The 18,738-nt window shown below is 36.9% G+C and overlaps 1 protein-coding gene across 1 annotated transcript; it reads right to left on the reverse strand.

Moving 5' to 3' along the window:
- Positions 1-1,597: 1,597 nt before the first annotated feature.
- Positions 1,598-16,770, reverse strand: LOC128892374 (uncharacterized). The gene is made up of 9 exons (XM_054152745.1): positions 16,311-16,770; positions 11,557-11,622; positions 9,731-9,863; positions 9,484-9,614; positions 8,736-8,845; positions 8,515-8,660; positions 3,781-3,979; positions 3,398-3,514; positions 1,598-2,835 (listed from the first exon to the last, which is right to left on the reverse strand). Exons 2-9 carry the CDS (start codon positions 11,614-11,616, stop codon positions 2,718-2,720), a joined length of 1,014 nt encoding a protein of 337 aa, XP_054008720.1. The 5' UTR covers positions 11,617-11,622; positions 16,311-16,770; the 3' UTR covers positions 1,598-2,717.
- Between the last annotated feature and the right edge of the window lie 1,968 nt (positions 16,771-18,738).

Consider the following 18,738-nt stretch of genomic DNA (forward strand, 5'->3'; position numbering starts at 1 on the left):
TATCTCAAGGCCGAGGTTTTCAAACATCGTCCTTGGTCGTTGAATTAAAGGAGGCCATCCAAGAGGAAATTGAAAGAATTTCCCCCGAAATGCTAGCGAGAGTGATGGAAAACTTTCAAGAACGACTCCAAATGTGTATCGCCCGTAAAGGTCACCATTTGAACGACATAATTTTTAAAACATAAAGTAAAAAATCTTTTTTATATCTAGATTTAAGAAATAAAAAGTTTCTGGTGGTATCTCGTATCACTTTTCTTCAATCGTTTTTTAAAATGTAGGAGTTATTTCTGCCGTACCCTGTATATATAACATTTAATTTCATTTATTACTTACACATCAATTCAAGTCTAATGCCAGTCTCAGTTTCATCGATGGCTATTAAATTACAATAGCACCCAATCTACGAAGACTGTAGAATCAAAGTAGTCCAAGAAAGGAAAGTTCCAAATCGATTCTTCCCCTAATTCCACCATAGCGTAAAAGCTTTTATCGTACGATAATTTATCCAGAAATCAACTCTATTCGAATACAATTGGTTTGCTTCGATCGAACTCGCGAGGGATTGATAAAACGGAAGGAAAGAATATAACATAAAAAAAAAAAAAAAAAAAACTGTAACGCGAAAACAGAATTATATCGCGATCGTTCATGTCGATCAGCCAAAGCTCGATTCATCGATACAGATAAATAAATGAGAAAAAAAAGCTACAATCGCTTGGCAAAAGAGTCCAACGCACTTTCACATTGTAAACTTAAACTTGGACTCTCGTAGGAAGAGAAAGGTGTATTTTTTCATACATTCTCCATAATTCTCCAGGAAAAATGGAACGGTTGAAGTCGAGGAAGTGGAAAATGGTACACGATGAAAAAGTGTCGTTGACGTTGCACGCGAAAATGATCAAAAACGATGTTTCTGAACGCGAACGGTGAAGAGACGTTGACGATAAAATCCAGACGTATGCGGTTTGTTGTATTCTAAACGAAAAAAAAAAAATAAAATCAAGTTATGGTTGTTGAATAGTTGCTTAGATAAAAATTAGAACGTAAACCGTAAGGGAAAAAGAACGACGAACTCTGTATCATTATTAGACACCTTGTAATCGCGCTAGCGGTCAGCAAAGCGTCTATTACGTTTCAATCTTTTTCACGGTGCTTAACTCATTACTTGTTACGCATACGAGAACACACGAGAAAATTAAGATACGTAGCGCGGTCGAATCGAAGAAGGAATCGTCTGTGGGTGAACAGGGAAAGGAACTTCTCATTGGAAGAAAATTCGAAAGCTACGCTTACTTCGAATCTATCGTCCCAAACTAACGCAAACGTTCAGCATACTCTCTTTACGCCTTGTCGACCAATTCAATTGAAATGTCTGCATTCGAAACGATATCCTTCGAGCTTTTATTCGAAACCACCGAATCGGAACGAACGATTACCCGATAGCCGATTCTTTCTTCGGTTCAACTATAAGCGATTAAAGTACATGCAAAAGAACGAAACGAGGATGAATCGTTATTGTTTAGGAGTAAGACGACACGTTATAGAGTACAAAGAGGCTTTAGTGTACATAGTTTTGTAAAGTATTAACAGTGTATAGTTATCAAAGAAGAAAAATGGAAAAAAAAAAGTAAATAAGAAACCGACGGAGCAGAGCCGACCCGTTTCGCGTCAGTAGAGGCCGACATAAACTACGAGTGACGAGTCTTCATTGAGAAATTAAGACATGATACTCAACGTACGGTGCATATTGCGATCGCATGATTCGCCGTGATCCCGCGTAGAGAGAATCGAGCAAATTTCTCATTGAACGTAGCTGCGTTTACGTGTACGCGTTTCACGTGTGTCTGCGTACACGTAAAAGCAGGAAATATGTTATTCGTTGCATATATAATATGTGATACATGCGTAATGTTATAAGCTGTCAATAGAATGTCCTAATATTAAATATTATAGTGACATTAAACTGTGCGTCGTGTTGAATCCCTGGCTTACCTCTTTCTCCCCGGCACAGCCGTGACATCGTGCACCTGTGTCTTCGTCGATCGTTTTTAGACCGAGGATTTTACGCATTCGTGACGTACAATAGCATAAAAATGTTGAATGTATTCTGCAGTTATTATAATAACAATATTTCATTTTGCATAGTTATTTCAATTGCACAATTCGATTGTGTTTGACGTGTGTTTATTAGATTGATTTATGTCAGAAATGCATAAAATTTACGATCTGGTTCGTTTTATTTTAGAGTGTATGTTTAGGAGTAAGAAAGTAGCGTGGATTCGTACAGACGAAGATTTTATTTCACTTTATATAATGGAACAACGATCGTCCAAATTTTTACAATTCTTCCGAAGGTGTGAATTATTTTTGAAACGATATCGAGAGTACCTTTGAAAGGCAATAGCGTTTAGATTGAATTTTTTTTAAAAATAGACTGCGGATGTTTATGCATTTATAGGAAATTTGAATGCGCAAGAAACTACAAAATGCACACAGTATGCAATAATGTAGAATTCGTATTATAATATTTACAGAGTAAAATAAATTCGTGTTTAGGTTCAATTTGTGTAGGCACGTTTGCAAATATTTTATTTTGTATAAAGATTCGCAATCTACTTATAGACGATGGCGGTAATAATCCCTGTGAAAAATTAAATAAAACATTGTCGCAACTTTCGCCGTACGATGGTTTCTTGCAAATTGTACTCGAATTTTGTTTAATAACAGCGACAGCGATGAAGGGGACAGCTGGGTGGATAGACGAGACACTTGTCCATGCAATAAACGCTCGCTCCTTCTTTGCCAGATATCTCTCCGACTGCATCGCAAAGTTCCCTATTAAAATTGTCCAAACGATTACTTCGTTACTTAAGAAACTATCAAATAACTTGAATACTTAAAAATTTATGATCCTCCTTCTGAGATTACGCAATATGTTTCTTGGGCGTTCTAGCGAATTTTTACTGCGATTCGATCACACATTACAGTCTAATAAACCCATTTCAAGGGATAGAAATGATCGAAACACTTTATGAATCTATAAATTCATGTATTCATTTATGCACGGTGTTCAAGATTCGTTGAAATGTTTCAAAACCGATGAGGACTTCAAGGCTGTTTGAAAACTTTCAAAACCGACCAAGACTTTTAAGACCGATCAAACCATCAAGGCCGACCAACACTTTCAACACCGATCAAGACTGTCAAGACCTTTTTGTATTCTATAATGCTCGTAAGCGATACGAATCTAACGTTACAGATTCGATTCGGTCTTCGTCTCTCCTCGCTAACGCCATTCCGTATCAATTTTATTGAAATCGACGTGACCGATGGTGACGCGAGAAAGTGTTTAAAAAAAATTCCAAGTTTCTAGATGGATCAAGGTGCAATTACTCACGGACATAGGCAGATGGACGACGGACAGTTCGGTGGGTAGCGGAGACAATTCATTTGACACCATTCGCTCATGCCAGGTATACGTCGGTACAAGTAAGTGGGCAAGCAAACCTGAGACCTAAAATTAAAGTCACTTTATAGTAGCCGCCACTTTATGGTAAATGTCCATTGATTTAACACTCGGGTCCATTCCAAATTTCATACGATTTTATAGAAACCATTCATACTTTTCGTTAACCATGCTGACTTTTATCCATATAAGAACATCTCAAGGCTCCTGATTAATTTTAGTCAATCGACTTCGATCGTTAAAACATTACTGCGCTGATAGAAATCTGATAAGAAATCTACTCAAACCTAGTGTTAAAATCGGAGTACGCTCACCTGACGACAAGTGGAAATATGTTGTTTGGCGAACGATAGTCTTTGTAGTGCAGCAAAAATGGATTATCCTGCTGCACGAAGAGCGGTGGCACACCAGCTGTACTCGTAACAATGCTAACGTCCGCGCAATTTCGAAACGTTTCTGGCTTACCACAACCGCTAGCCTCGGTCCCATTTTCACAAATGCCCCACATATTACCTATTAACATTTATTAAAAAATTATGCTCGATAGCATTGCTGAAATGTAAAATATAGGGTGGAGGATGATGGGAAGCACCTGGTTGTTAATGTAGGATACTTTGTGGGTCGATAAAACAAATCGCTTTGCTTACCCACAGTATACAGTTACATGCAAAAGTTTCCGGCCAAAAATAATTTTGGAATTAAATTATGTATAATAAGTGTAAAGTAGAAGTACAAATATATCATAATAAAGAGCTTTTATTATACTACCGAAATGTATTAGGTTGTCCGAAAAGTTTCTTTCGCTTTATTGATAAGTAATACATGCACAATATTTTATGTTTTATGTTACATTACTGAATTGTGTACGATTCATTTTGCTCCGTTACTGTTACAACATGAATATCTATGACATGAGATTGTCTATTTATATAAACACGCCCACATAAAATAATTGAGTGCAACTCGCGAAAGAAACTTTCGGGACAACCTAATACAACTCAAAAATTTGATACAACAAGTAATAATTATTTTCAACAAAAATAACAATTTTTACTTCTTCATAAGTATCCGACCAAGTACAAAACATAAAGAAAAAACACGATAACTGAAGAAAACATGTTCAGAAATGGTTACAAATGTAACATTATCGTCAATATTTAGTAACCATACCCTGTGAAGCTATCACGGCGGCATATCGATGAGGCATCGATTCAATAAGATTTGATGATTAGACTGCGGATCTTTATGCAAAATAAAATCTTCGCAAACGTGCCTACGAAAATTGAACCTAAATAAGAATTTATTCTATTCTGTAAATATTATAACATAAACTTTACTTTCAATATTTTATATATTTTTGCGTATTGTTTAAATTTTGTAGTTTCTTGCATATTCAAATTTCCTATAAATGCATAAAGTTCCGCAGTCTATTGATGATTCTATCTTGAGAGATATATCTCCACTCTTCTTGAATTTTTGTCCATAAAGCAGCTTTATTGGTACAATTAACAGTTCCTATTCTTAGATTAAGCTCTTGCCATAAATGTTGTATAGGATTCAAGTCTGGAGATTGACTCGGTCAATCTAGAATTCGGATCTTATTCTTCGTGAAAAAGTCCTGAAGCAACCCAGACCGATGTTTTGTATCATTTTCTTGTTGAAATATCCATCTTCGTGGCAAATTTCTACGGGCATAAGGTAGCATTTGTTCCGATAGAATATCTCTATACATAGGAGCGTTCATAGTATCCTCAATTTTGTAAATTGGACCGACGCATTTCCAAGAAAATACACCCCAAAGCATAATAGTATCTCCTCCGTGCTTCACTGTTGGTATTTGATATCGGAAGTCATTCCTAGTGCCTTGCGGTCGTCTAACATACCTTCTCCCATCATTTCCAGATATTAGGTTGTCCCAAAAGTTTCTTTCGCTTTATTAATAAGTAATACATGCACAATATTTTATGTTTCATGTTACATTACTGAATTGTGCACGATTCATTTTGCTCCATTACTGTTACAACATGAATATCTATGAAATTAGATTGTCTATTTATATAAACACGACCATATAAAATAATTGAGTGCAACTCGCGAAACAAACTTTCGGGACAACCTAATAAATTAATTTTAGTTTCATTCGAAAACAGCACTTTCGTCCAATCTTTAACTGTGCAACTCCGGTGTTTCTTTGCAAACTCTAATCTGGCCTTCTTATTTTTTTTTTTACTTATCAGTGGTTTTTTAACTCCAACTTCTGTAAGTCTACGTGAAACAGTACTTTGACTAATGCCAGCCAAATGGGAGAAGGTATGTTAGACGACCACAAGGCACTAGGAATGATTCCCGATATCAAATACCAACAGTGAAGCACGGTGGAGGTAGTATTATGCTTTGAGGTGCATTTTCTTGGAAAAGCGTCGCACAGTGCGGACAAATAGCAAAATTGTGGACAAAAATCAAAATTTCTTTACTAATATAAATATATTGCTATTTATTCACAAAAAAAAAATTAAAATTAACCATAAACATTAATAAAATCACAACAAAATTAACAAATTTAACAAAAAATTGACAAATCCCGATTTTGATGAAACTTTGTATACTTGTTTGTGGGACCTTCTTATGAATTACACCATCCTCAGTACGTGCAAATTTTGCGTTTTGAGAGAGAAATTAACCCTTTTATCCGAGCCGCCCCTTTTACTTTTGCTCGGAAACGATTAGAGATTACAAAAAAATGTTCAAGCAAACATTACACTGTTTTTAAAGGCCTATAAACCAATACCAACAAATCTAAAAAAGAACAAATTTTTTTTTAAATTACCCCCCTCCCCTCGAAATTTTTGAAAATTTTGATTTATTTCTGGATCAGTAAAAGCGTTTTTTTATTCTGAATCCAACGGTATGTATGAGTTTATGATTATCATACAGAAGAATGATGTAATATTGTAAAATTGTCGCTTTAGTAGTCCATATTTCGAATTCTTTAGGAATTTTTTTCTCATAAATAATAGAAGTTGCTCCTATATGTTATTTAACAAAATATGCTTCGTTTTGACCAAGGATTTGAGAAATAATTTTTATAGAAATCCATAAATCAATTAAATCAGAATTTTTAACTTCCAATTACGACCCTACACCAATAGTACGGTAAAAATTATGTAAAACCGAACGTTGCAAGTATTTGAAAGAAAACTTATAAGTTTCGTAAAATATAACAAATAATGTATCCAAATATGTTGAGAACTCAGGATATTTTTTGCCGTTTTGTCTGTATGTTTGTTTAAAGATAAAGATTGTATTATGGATACAAATAATTAATAAATGATTATTTATAACAATTTCCACGTTGACACACATTTTCTACGATAGAAATCTGCCTCACATTGTGATATATACTAATATTGAATTTTGTCCACTTATTCCGCACTGTGCGTCGGTCCAATTAACAAAATTGAGGGTACTATGAATGCTCCTATGAATAGGAATATTCTATCAGAACAAATGCTACCTTATGCCTGTCGAAATTTGCCACGAAGATGGATATTTCAACAAAACAATGATACAAAACATCGGTCTGGGTTGCTTCTGGACTTTTTCACGAAGAATAAGATCCGAATTCTAGATTGGCCGAGATCAATCTCCAGACTTGAATCCCATAGAACATTCATGGCAAGAGCTTAATCTAAGAATAGGAACTGTTAATTGTACCAATAAAGCTGCTTTATGGGCAAACATTCAAGAAGAGTGGAGAAATATCTTTCAAGATAGAATCATCAAATCTTATTGAATCGATGCCTCATCGATGTGCCGCCGTGATAGCTTCACAGGGTATGGTTACTAAATATTGACGATAATGTTACATTTGTAACCATTTTTGAACATTTTTCCTTCAGTTATCGTGTTTTTCTTTATGTTTTGTACTTGGTCGGATACTTATGAAGAAGTAAAAATTGTTATTTTTGTTATAAATAATTATTACTTGTTGTATCAAATTTTTGAGTTGTACATTTCGATATTATAATAAAAGCTCTTTATTATGATATATTTGTATTTATACTTTACACGTATTATACATAATTGAATACGAAAATTATTTTTGGCCAGAAACTTTTGCATGCAACTGTAGCTTGGACCAGAACTCAAGTTGGTCGCAATGTTGACCGACAGAGTGTCCTACGTTATCAATAGAGCGATTTGCTGTATCTACAGAGTAGTCTACATCACCTTCCGAGTAGCTCTTTTACTCTACCATTTCAAAATCTGTATAGTTCCTCCTCTAAAAGCACAAGTGCATCAACATTTTCGTTTTCTATAAAATAGTCAAGTAGCGTTGAGTCCAATGACCCTTCTGCTTAATTTCTATCGCCAATCGTCAAGTTTAGTCTGCCGTATTAGTTAATTACGATTATGTGGTAGCATCGTCATCGTAAAAATCTCGTCCATCCAATTGAAACAGTAGTACGATAATAAAATGAAGAACATAGAAATTTCGGTTTCCTTGCTTCGTCGATTTGTTCAACCGATGATTCATCATCGATCGCGAGTCGTAAATAACGCGGGGGCTTGGTTCGCGCGAACGGTTCCACGAAACGGTGCCGATAACTTCGCGACGACTAACGAGGCATTACTGTATTATATTCGTACGTTGAAATTTAAGCCCCCTCTTTATAAATCATTCATATTGCATTCGCGAGGAAGGACAAAATCTGCCCGCCTCCGATTTTAATGAAACTCCGTTAACGATCCAGACACGTTTCGATTGTGAGGGTGAAATCCCCAAACTTTTAATAATCCTTATTCATGCAATAGTTAACACGTTGACTGCCGGCACACATATGGGCGATAAGAATTTTCACTGAGAATTTAAATAAATTCATTCCGAAGCTGAAGTGTCGAAGAAAATAAATCTGAATAGGATTGGTAAATTCTAATATATTTATTATATTTATTATATCATTATATCATTTCTAATTGTATAGACATTTTCACAACGATCAGTCTAGCAGTCAACGTGTCGAGTACATAAATACAACGATACCAACCAGTGTAATAATTCCATTGTATCACGCACTGACTACAGGTGACGTAGGCTGGTAAAGTTACCCTGTACCGAAAAATGGCTTTCTTTTCGGTGTCTTCGGGTATCTCGAAGCGAACGTCCCGTGTTCCAGACACATATAAAGGATACCTCGAGAATACAGATTTGTGTCAATAGATTTACTGCTTTTAATAACATACCAGAGATACAGGGAATTTTGATTACCTGTCGAAGCAATCTTGAGTTGCTTCCTTCCTTGGATTATTGTTGGGGCAAAGGTACATTTCGAATCGTCCCATGTGGTTTGCCGTCAGTTCAACCTCGACGTCGATATCCTGTACGCGTATAACACCAACAAACGTAACGTAACAATGATGTACGATTATCTATTAATTATTTGAATCGCTACTGGAAAACTTTTAGTTTCGTGGAACTTGATAAATAATCAAGACACTCCTTTCCCACCTATCTATTCCATCCTCCAAGAACTTATCTATTCCTGCCCGCCTCTGCATGCCTTCAGATAGTCATGCTAAGTGCTCCAGCGTCTCACTGGTACGATCTTAAAAAATTCACCAAACAGCACTCGCTGTCCATTAGCCATAACTTTATACACGCATTCCTTAAGAATTATTCTAACTTTAACTTTTTTTAGGCGACCCTGGGACCAGGCAGAACTTCCAAGAGGATAGAAGATAAAAGAGTGCAGCGTGATACAGCAAGATAGTAAATGTTTAACGAGACAGCCATTAAATTCCATTCCTCAGTTTCTGAAGGAATTCCTGAAAAAGGCGTGTTTCGAAAACAGTCAACCAGGACGAACCCCTTATTTTTCTCTTTCGCCTGCAATGCATTCCCGGATTTATAAAAACGAGTGGAACCGATGCAAGCAATTAATATATTCGAATCTTGTTAAAAAGTTCCATTCTCTGTTTATCAGTCGAAGCATCCGTATAAATAACAATCAAATCACCTGACCAGCCGTGTAGTGCCTGACAATAGTTCCTCTTGCATAGTCACCGCCTGCTTCGTGGGGCCTTGGCTCGTTCAGGTGATAGGGATCACCACAAATTCCGCATTGACCTTCGTTCTGCACCCATTGCACTAAACAGTAACGCTCCTATAAGAACTCGTCAAGACAATAACGGTAACGATACTCAAATTTTTCATTTTGTTAAACCTCATTGACTTATTATATATTTAATTATCGAGTAACTCACCCGCGTAGCCACCGCAAAAGAGTTCGTTGTCGTTGTAATTGACAGGATTCGGAAATCCAAAACGCCACATGCTGTTCCGAGCAGGTGGATCCATCAGTCGTCCGTGCCCGTTCACGTGAATGGGACTCAGAACCTTTAGAATCGCCAGGTTTTATTCTTCCAAACACCTCGAGTATTTTACGACGAATAATTTACAAGATTGAAGGTAACCATAAAACCTGAGCGTATCATGCTTATCGAGGGGCGCCTTCCAATCGATATATAGCATATATAAAAACGTTTGTCCAGACACATGAAGATTTCAGAAAAATTTCACAAAATTTCTAACACAGGCAGCCACTTTTAATTAAAGAATAAATTAAAGGAATCTTCTGTGCTGAATTTCGTATGACATCAAGATTCAAAGCACTGTTATGGTATCAAGGGGCGCTTTACAGTTGATGTATAGCATAATTAATTATCGAAAAAATCCAAAGAATTTTAACACGGGCAACTTTAATACAGATTTTTTAATTAAAGAATAAATCGAAGGAATCTTTTGTGCTGGATTTCACGTAACAGCATGATTCGAAGTACTATTATGGGCGCGCATGAAAAATGGCTTCCATAACTTAACTCGCGACTGGTTTACAAGGTATTCTTGAAATTTCGTGGAATATCGCTTGGCCCTCATCGAGGGCCACGGGCAAGGAGTATGCAGTTTTCTTAAAACAAAATAAACAGTAGGTCGTGTGCGTTGCGAAACGCGGTGACGTAAAAGTAAATCACGCAACTGACAGGTCGGTTGGATAATTTTAAACGAGCCCTCTGGAAAACGTGTTGTTGTAAACTTTCCTCGCCAGTGGCCAACGTGATTATACGCCTGGACGAAAATTACGACAACCGTAATTTGTCTTGAAATTGAAACTAATCGATAAAAGCGGTGATGTGTTTATTATGTAACCGAAGTGTGCTGAATTAATGTTACACTTCTGTGGGTCCAGGAACAATCTTTGAGGATGGTGATACTAGTTCGTAAATATAGGGTGTCCCAAAAATGTTGTAACACCTTGAAAGAGGTGGTTCGGGTGGTGATTTGAAACAACATTTTCTTTAGCGAAAATGTTGTCCGAGGCTTCGTTGAGGAGATATTAACGAAAAACACTGACCAATGAGAGCGCGCGGATACCGTTGGAGCGGCCGCGGTAGCGAAGGCTATGTGGTAAGCGGCCACGCTTGTACGCGAACAAGTGACTCGACGTGCATCATAGGACATTGACGCAGCCGCCTAGCTCGTAGCCTTCGCTACCACGGCCGCTCCAACGGTATACGCGCGCTCTCATTGGTCGGGGTTTTCTCTTAATATCTCTTTAACCAAACCTCGGACAAACATTTTCGCTAAGGAAAAAGTTGTTCGAAATCACCTCTTGAACTACCCCTTTCAATGTGTTACAACATTTTTAGGACACCCTGAATAGAAGAACCAACGTGGATTAATTTGTGGGGGATTAGTTAGGACAAATAAGATTGAAGGGATTATTAGGACATTAAAGTGTTCGGATAAAAGAGTTTTCACGTAATAGGATAACTAGTGGTTAACACTCAATTTTATTAAATTAAAAATTATTTGAATTTATTGACCGTAAAAATTAATTCTCTGACTTTCTCAGACCTAATGTTCTCTCGCACAGTCCAAGAAAGCACGTATTAGTTTGAAAACTTAATATTGAATGCGGTTTATTATTTGTTAACGTGACAAACATGGAAGATAATTATTTTTATTTAAATTACAGTTGTAAATGATTGAATGCGAAGCCCCAGAATTAATTTCTACGCCGAATACTTACCTGCAGGAAGAAACAGGATACTAGGAACCATATATCGGGGCAGCGAGATCTGGTGATCATGGTTGCCTAAAACAGAATTCACACATAATATAGATTACAGTGTTATTTTTAAATCATTGTAGGAATTCCGTTCCGACAGGATTGGTAATGGTTTTAATTGTGCCTCAGAGTTCCGGTTCCATTTGCTTTAAAGTATTATAGCAAATGAATTAGGGGACATCGTGAATAAATTGCAGATGTATGGCCTTGAATCAGTTAGTAGCAACGGAATCTTGCGTAAGAAAGTAGACGCTAGAGTATGTATAGCGCCAATCGGGTCGGATTACGACAATAAAGGTGATTCTAAAGCTGCTTATTGTATCATACATCAGCTGTTACACGCGATCGTTTGGTAACTGTGACACTTTCCTATTCATTGAAGCATTTTACGAATTCCATAGTTTAATTTAAAAGTAAAAGCTTCTCGTTTTCCCTATATAGATTACAGGGTTACTTATTTAATTCAACAATTTTATTAAGGCGTCCAAACCCAATTTTATACGCAAATTAATGCGTACACTTCAGAAGTGTAAACATAAAAATTCACTCGTGCATTACAGAGAAGAACGTCGATGGTGTCCAGCGAAATTCTGCTTTTGCGATTACCATGAAAAACCCGTTTCGTATAAATTCCTTGGTTGGTGTATATATTGTTATATTTATTTTGAATGTGGGCGGTGAATATTGGTTCATTTTTTGCCCCTAACCTGGATCATTCACAGATTGTTTCTGGAATTTATTACTGTCTTTTTCTTATGGTTTCCTGTTATAGAAATTTAAAGTTCTTTAAATTATCCTTCGACACCTAAAGAGCGTAAATTCTATCAGAGCATAAAGTTTATTGGAACGTGTTCCTGTTCTATGTTTAATTTTATTATTTGTCCTGTTTGATACCATCTCGAGAATCATGTTTCCATAATTTCGACGTTTCGCCAAAATACAAAATAATGTCGCGTAGATTAAAAGGAGAACGATGAAAAATTCGTATACCCTTTCGTTTCCGCTTGTCGCTGTCTCGCTGACATCCACGCAACTGAAGCGAAGCGAAAATATTGAATGAGATTAACATACATTAAAGTTGACATTAAACCGATCCAATGTTAACGTCTTTGCACGTGAACGCGTCGATAAATTAATTGCTAGATAAAAGAATCACTAACCGAAACACTTATCACGTGTCTGAACACAAATGATCCGGACTCGGACTTTTATTTCAAACGTAATTCAATCTCCTGCATTCGATAACACATAACAATGACGCATTGGTTAGGGGCACTCGATTGTTAAACAAATTTCAAATGTAATCACGTTAGAAATTATTATTAATCGGTTATTTAGTTCAGTAGGATACAATAATCGTGTGGTCGACTTTAATTCTTCATTCATATAATCCTTACATTATCTTAATTGTCGTACAACTTATTGTTACCTCGTTACTCGCATGTTTAACGACAAAGCAACGTCTTTATTAGCGATCATAACGGTAGTAAGTGTGACCCTCAGGGGCTGTAGCATGCGAATATGGCAGCTGCGGTACGAGCTTAGCGATTCGGGAGTATCCTAGCTAGAGGAGGGTCAGCGGGCCCCAGACTGGACCCCTAGCAGACGAGTAGCAAACACGAGACTAATTTAAATGTAATGTATAGAGTTACGATCACGCGAACTAAGCGAAAATTAAAGAATTATGTAAGGCAAAAAGTAATGTCAAAAAAAATCGAAATAATTGTATTGTGATGTATGGATTCAATGAAGTGACAGTTACGCACGTAAGTAAGCCGAGCACCGACGACAGGTGTCAGAGTTAAACGAATCGCTACTTTATACTCGAGAATGAAGATTATAACCACATTACCGCGGTCGACCTCAAACCGCGACAGCCGATACGCGAGGGAACGCCTTACGAAAATGAGGGTGAATTGCCACTGAAGAAGCTAAATCTTCCTCAGAAATTTCATTTTATCCCACAATAGACGAGTCACCATAACGTAGCAAATCATGTCAAAGGTGTCAAAAGAAAAATGTCTTTCTTGAAGAAACTAGATCCCTCCTAAGTGGGAAGTAGATAAATCTATTGCTGTAAAAAAAATTTGAAGCGTTTGAAGAATAATAGTCGCATTATAACAGACCAAGGATGAATTGCCACTGAAGAAGCTAAATCTTTCTCAGAAATTTCATTCATCCCATAACGGACGAGTCACAATAACATAGTAAATCATACCAGAGGTGTCGAAATAAAAATGTCTCCCAGATCACTTCCTAAGTGAGAGTGGATAATTCTGTTGTTAAAAAAAATTCGAAGCGTTTGAAGAATAATAGTCGGAGTACAACAAACCAAGGGTGAATTGCCACTGAAGAAGCTAAATCTTCCTCAGAAATTTCATTTTATCCCATAATACATGAGTCACAATAACATAGTAAATCATGCCAGAGGTGTCGAAATAAAAATGTCTCCCAGATCACTTCCTAAGTGAGAGTAGATAATTCTATTGCTAAAAAAAAAAATCAAAGCGTTTGAAGGATAATAGCTGCATTACTTTAAATTCTCTCATCTGTATCGCAGTATAAGTATGTATATTAAAGGCAGTCGCCCACGTAGCTCAGCCGCAAGATAACACTTAAAAGGAGTTAAAAGGATTTTGAAGGGGACAGTGCATCTCGAATCGTGAACATTGCCGAAGGTGAAGGTCGTTGATTGGAATCTGGATGCGCATGTTGTGAACCATGTGTGCCATCGTCCAAATTATTTCACGCCCTTTCTCAATGCAGAACCTTCGTTCATTCGCACGATTTACAAGTAGTTCTCTATCTATAATAGCGACGCGACATTATTTTACTTTATCACGTTCACTGTTGACAGTACATCTGAAAATTTCGAATGCGTTTCGATTCACAGGACAAAATAAAATCGCCATGTCCATCGTGAAAACTGGTGAATATGTATAGGACGAAATGCCTTTGGAACAGGTGTTTCAATTGACAATAGATGACGGATAAAAGCTACCGCTGAACAAAGAATGGTCGCGTCTACCTCCGGAATTCGAAATTACTCGAACCGCGATCCTTTCGCGAAACTATGAATACATCTTCGTAAAGCCAAGTGTCGGGTTCTCCGAACACCTAAGCCCTTCGTGCGCGTAAACTTGTTTGAATACCAGGAAACATCGGGAATATGAAAATAGTTCATCTACGAAGAATTCGTAAGTAACACAGACACCTTTCTTTTCCTTATTCACGCGGTGATGTTCTTTTTTTAACGATACATTGGTGGACGTGTACAACTGGACCATGAATTTTATACATATACGGCGTACACTACATAGAAAATATTCAATACTAGTTGTGCCCCGCGGCTTCCTCCGCGTGGAATACTATTTATTTTTTATGTCGTTCGCGTTCGACTGACTATTTGACCGTGTATTCCTTCATGAATCAATAGGTGACTGTCTTTTTTTTCTGTAACTCAGATATTTCAATCGATATTTCTCATTGTGAGAACGATAATTATATAACGATGACACAAATTTTGAGATTTCAAATTGAAAACGTATTTTAATCAAAATAAAACGTAGCCTATGTTATTCAGGGATATTGTAGCTTTTCAATTCCAATTCTTTATTTTATGTGACGATAGTGTAGCTTTCTATTAGCGAACAAAATTTTAAAATCGGTTCAGTAGTTTCGGAGATTAACCGGAACAAACAGACGGACACTTCAACTTTATTTATACAGAAGAAGAAGATAGATAGATAGATAGAATAGATAGAAGAATTTATGTAGAATATGTTCTATTAATTAGTGGGAATTTGAAAGAAGGAAATAGGTAGATATCAAATAGGAGAAGAGGACAAAGAGGTAGTAGATAGAAGAATGTCAGGCATTAGAAGAGGGAGAGAAAAGAGGAAAAATAGTAACAGAGAGCGCAGATGAAAAGGTGATAGAATGGATAAGGGAAATGGAGAAGAAAAGGAAATCAATGAGAAAAAAGGAGACTAAAGAGAAGATCACAAACACAGTGGTACATAGATTTAGTAGTTATACTTGTTAGACGTTTAATGGCAGTTTAGCTAGATAATAGATTATTTAATAGATAAGTGACAACGGATACAAGTTCAATTGGTTTTGCGTAAGACCATGTAATTTTCGATCATGTTCGGCATACATTTCTTACATTCGATCCTATCATAAATGCATAAAATCTAATTTTGTTACAAGTAGACTTTTGTTAAAAGTCTACTTGTAACAAAAGAAGCGTTTATTCTAGCCGTAGCGAGTTTATTTAAATGGCGAACGAATATCGAAATGACAGCGAAATAGCAAAGAACCGGAGAGACTAAAAGTAATCTCAAGACAAAGTATGCCCAGCGCATATGTAATAACATTCCCCCAAGGACTCGGTTCGAGAGAAAAATAAAAACCGGCATAATCAGTTAGCGAAATTCGGCTCGAATAATTACATAGGATCACGAATTAACCAGAAAACGTCCCAAGAAACGCGTAAAATTGTAAATGAATATTCACGCGTGAAACAAGTATCGTTTTTGAACCTTCGATTCACGATACTTTCGTAAACTGGTTTAACCATTCAGCCTTTTGCATTTACCTGAAACGTCGAAACCGTTAACAGATTTCCCTCTTCCAAATGGAATTAACACATATGGATTGTCCGATAAATACATAAACTGTAATAGGCGCTGCCGGAATGGCAAAGTACTTACCGGCGTACGCGTGATCGGGGTCCTAATATCGGTGGCCGAACGATTATGTAGGTGAAAACTGTCTGGGTCAGCCGTTTACGGAATTTAGGAGGAATTCAAATTTCGGAGGCACTCTCTCGATTTTAGCGATTCGTTTCAGTCGCATGGATAACAGGGGATTCCCGTTCAACGTCGAGCCCGGATGATTTCGACGCGAACGAATCGTTTCGAGTGACGATTGCTTGAAATCGACCGAGATCGGTTTTACGGGCACGTTGTAGTTTGCTCGCGATGCCACCCGATCGAACGATCCGACTCGAATGCGTTGGCGCGAACGAATACTCACGCGACTCCTGGACGGCTCACCGCTGCCGAAAAACTTGACTACCACTACCCAGTGTCCGAGAGCAAAGGACTAAGGCGTGGTTTCCACGCACATTAGGATGATGCGCGTATAAACTTGCCCCCCCCTCGATTTTCACGGGAGATCGCCGTCTCCAGACATCGTGTAAATAAACAAAAATATACACGTATATAATTTACACAAAAATAAAAGAATCCATTGTTAAAGATGCCTACCTACACGGTTGAACATTTTGTCTTCCTTCGTATACAAATTCATTGGTTATATGTATCGCGTTGATTATTTTACACAATTGTTGAGTGTAAACTGAGCCGAAGTTGAATGTGTTACATTTTTAATGTTATCTGAAAATTAACACGAAACAACAGTTGAGTACATTCTCAGAATCCATATTTAGCAGATCGTAAACTTATTACACGTTGTTTGCGTTAGTTTAACGTAAAACAGATTTGTGTACGTTCTTCCTTAAATGGAAAAGTTGAAACTGAAGTAACTTCTGAAAGTACGAAACTAAAGCATCGACAGGTTTATTGCCGTGTTAGAAATCAGTCGTAACAAAGACTTTCCTAGTTACTTCCTTAATTACTTGTTTAAGTTTGTATTTGGCTTATCGGTCACTTATGGCATCGTAGGTCACCGCTTGACTTATATGTTACGTGGGTCATAGGGTGCCGACCTAACTGATTCAATCTACAGGAATTCTTTATACTCGTCGCAGAAATTATAACAAGTAGCCGATAATAAAGGAAATAATTAAAGGCCATAGAAATGTACAGTGGCGGCCATATACTTACGTACAGTAAATAAAATTAAATATTATTTTCTGTACACTTATACATTAAACAAGTATAAGAAAATCAGTTACATTTTTTATAAGTTTACAATATACGTAATAAAATGTCAAAATAGCTTTCCTTAATTTACTATAATTAAAATGTTTTTTATATTTTTATAACGAAGTGCCAAGTTTTCTGCGGACACATACTTAAGTACATATATGTATAACGTCTATATTTTCACATGTTTTTTTAACTCATAATTATAATATTGTTAATATTTCGTATGTAAACCCTTATTTTTGATAATTGCAGCACACCTTCGCGGCATGGATTCGATAAGTCGAGCACATCTGCTAGCAGGTATCGAATTCCATGCTTCCTGTACAATAGTGTACAATTCATCCATATTTTTTGCCTTTTGTTTCTGTACATGTTTGTCGACATCAATCCACAGCATCTCTATTGGATTCAGATCCGAAGATTGTGCTGGCCACTTCATTACGCGAATATTATTGTCACTCAAAAATGTCTTGACGAATTTTGCTGAGTGTTTCGGATCATTATCCGCCTGATAGATCCATTCCTTTGGCATGCATTCTTCGGCGAATAGAGAGCAATACATTTTTTACAATATCCAAATACACGTATCGGTCCATGATTCCAGTTATTCGATGAATAGGACGTGTACCTTTTACTGTCATAGCCCCCCAAACGAGTACCGACCCACCACTACCTTTTACAGTTGGTTTAATGCAATTGTTATTAAATTCTTCTCCTTTGCGACGTCTCACGTATACTTTGCCATCAGATTCAAATCGATTAAATTTTGATTCATCTGTAAAGATTACTCTGGACCATTGCTGGAGCATCCAGTTTAAATGTTCTTTCGCGAAAGCAATCCTAGCCCGACGATTTTTTTCTGAAATGAACGATCTCTTTCTGGCAACGCGTCCGTATAATTGAAACTCCCCGCGTGGAAAATAGTAAGGGAAACCTCCATAATATTCGGGTCCCGAATTGGCTTTAATATGGAATCCATGATACGATTCTCCCGGATACATCCCTAAAAGGTCCCGACAAGGCAATTACAGGTTTCCATTTTAAAATATAGTCAGGGCTGGATAGGCGAATGATTATAGGGCCCACTGGGGTTTAAACAAGATACTCAATGATTTCCACAATAATTTTAAACAAGGACTTGATGGGTTAACCACTACGGGAACCAATGTGGTACAGTCAGAGTTTGGAGAAATCGTTAAAATGAAATTTAATAGGGGCTTAACGAATTGTGAGGACCTGAAAACGT

This window comes from Hylaeus anthracinus, unplaced genomic scaffold, assembly GCF_026225885.1.
Source record: "Hylaeus anthracinus isolate JK02 unplaced genomic scaffold, UHH_iyHylAnth1.0_haploid 12002, whole genome shotgun sequence".
NCBI lineage: Eukaryota > Metazoa > Arthropoda > Insecta > Hymenoptera > Colletidae > Hylaeus > Hylaeus anthracinus.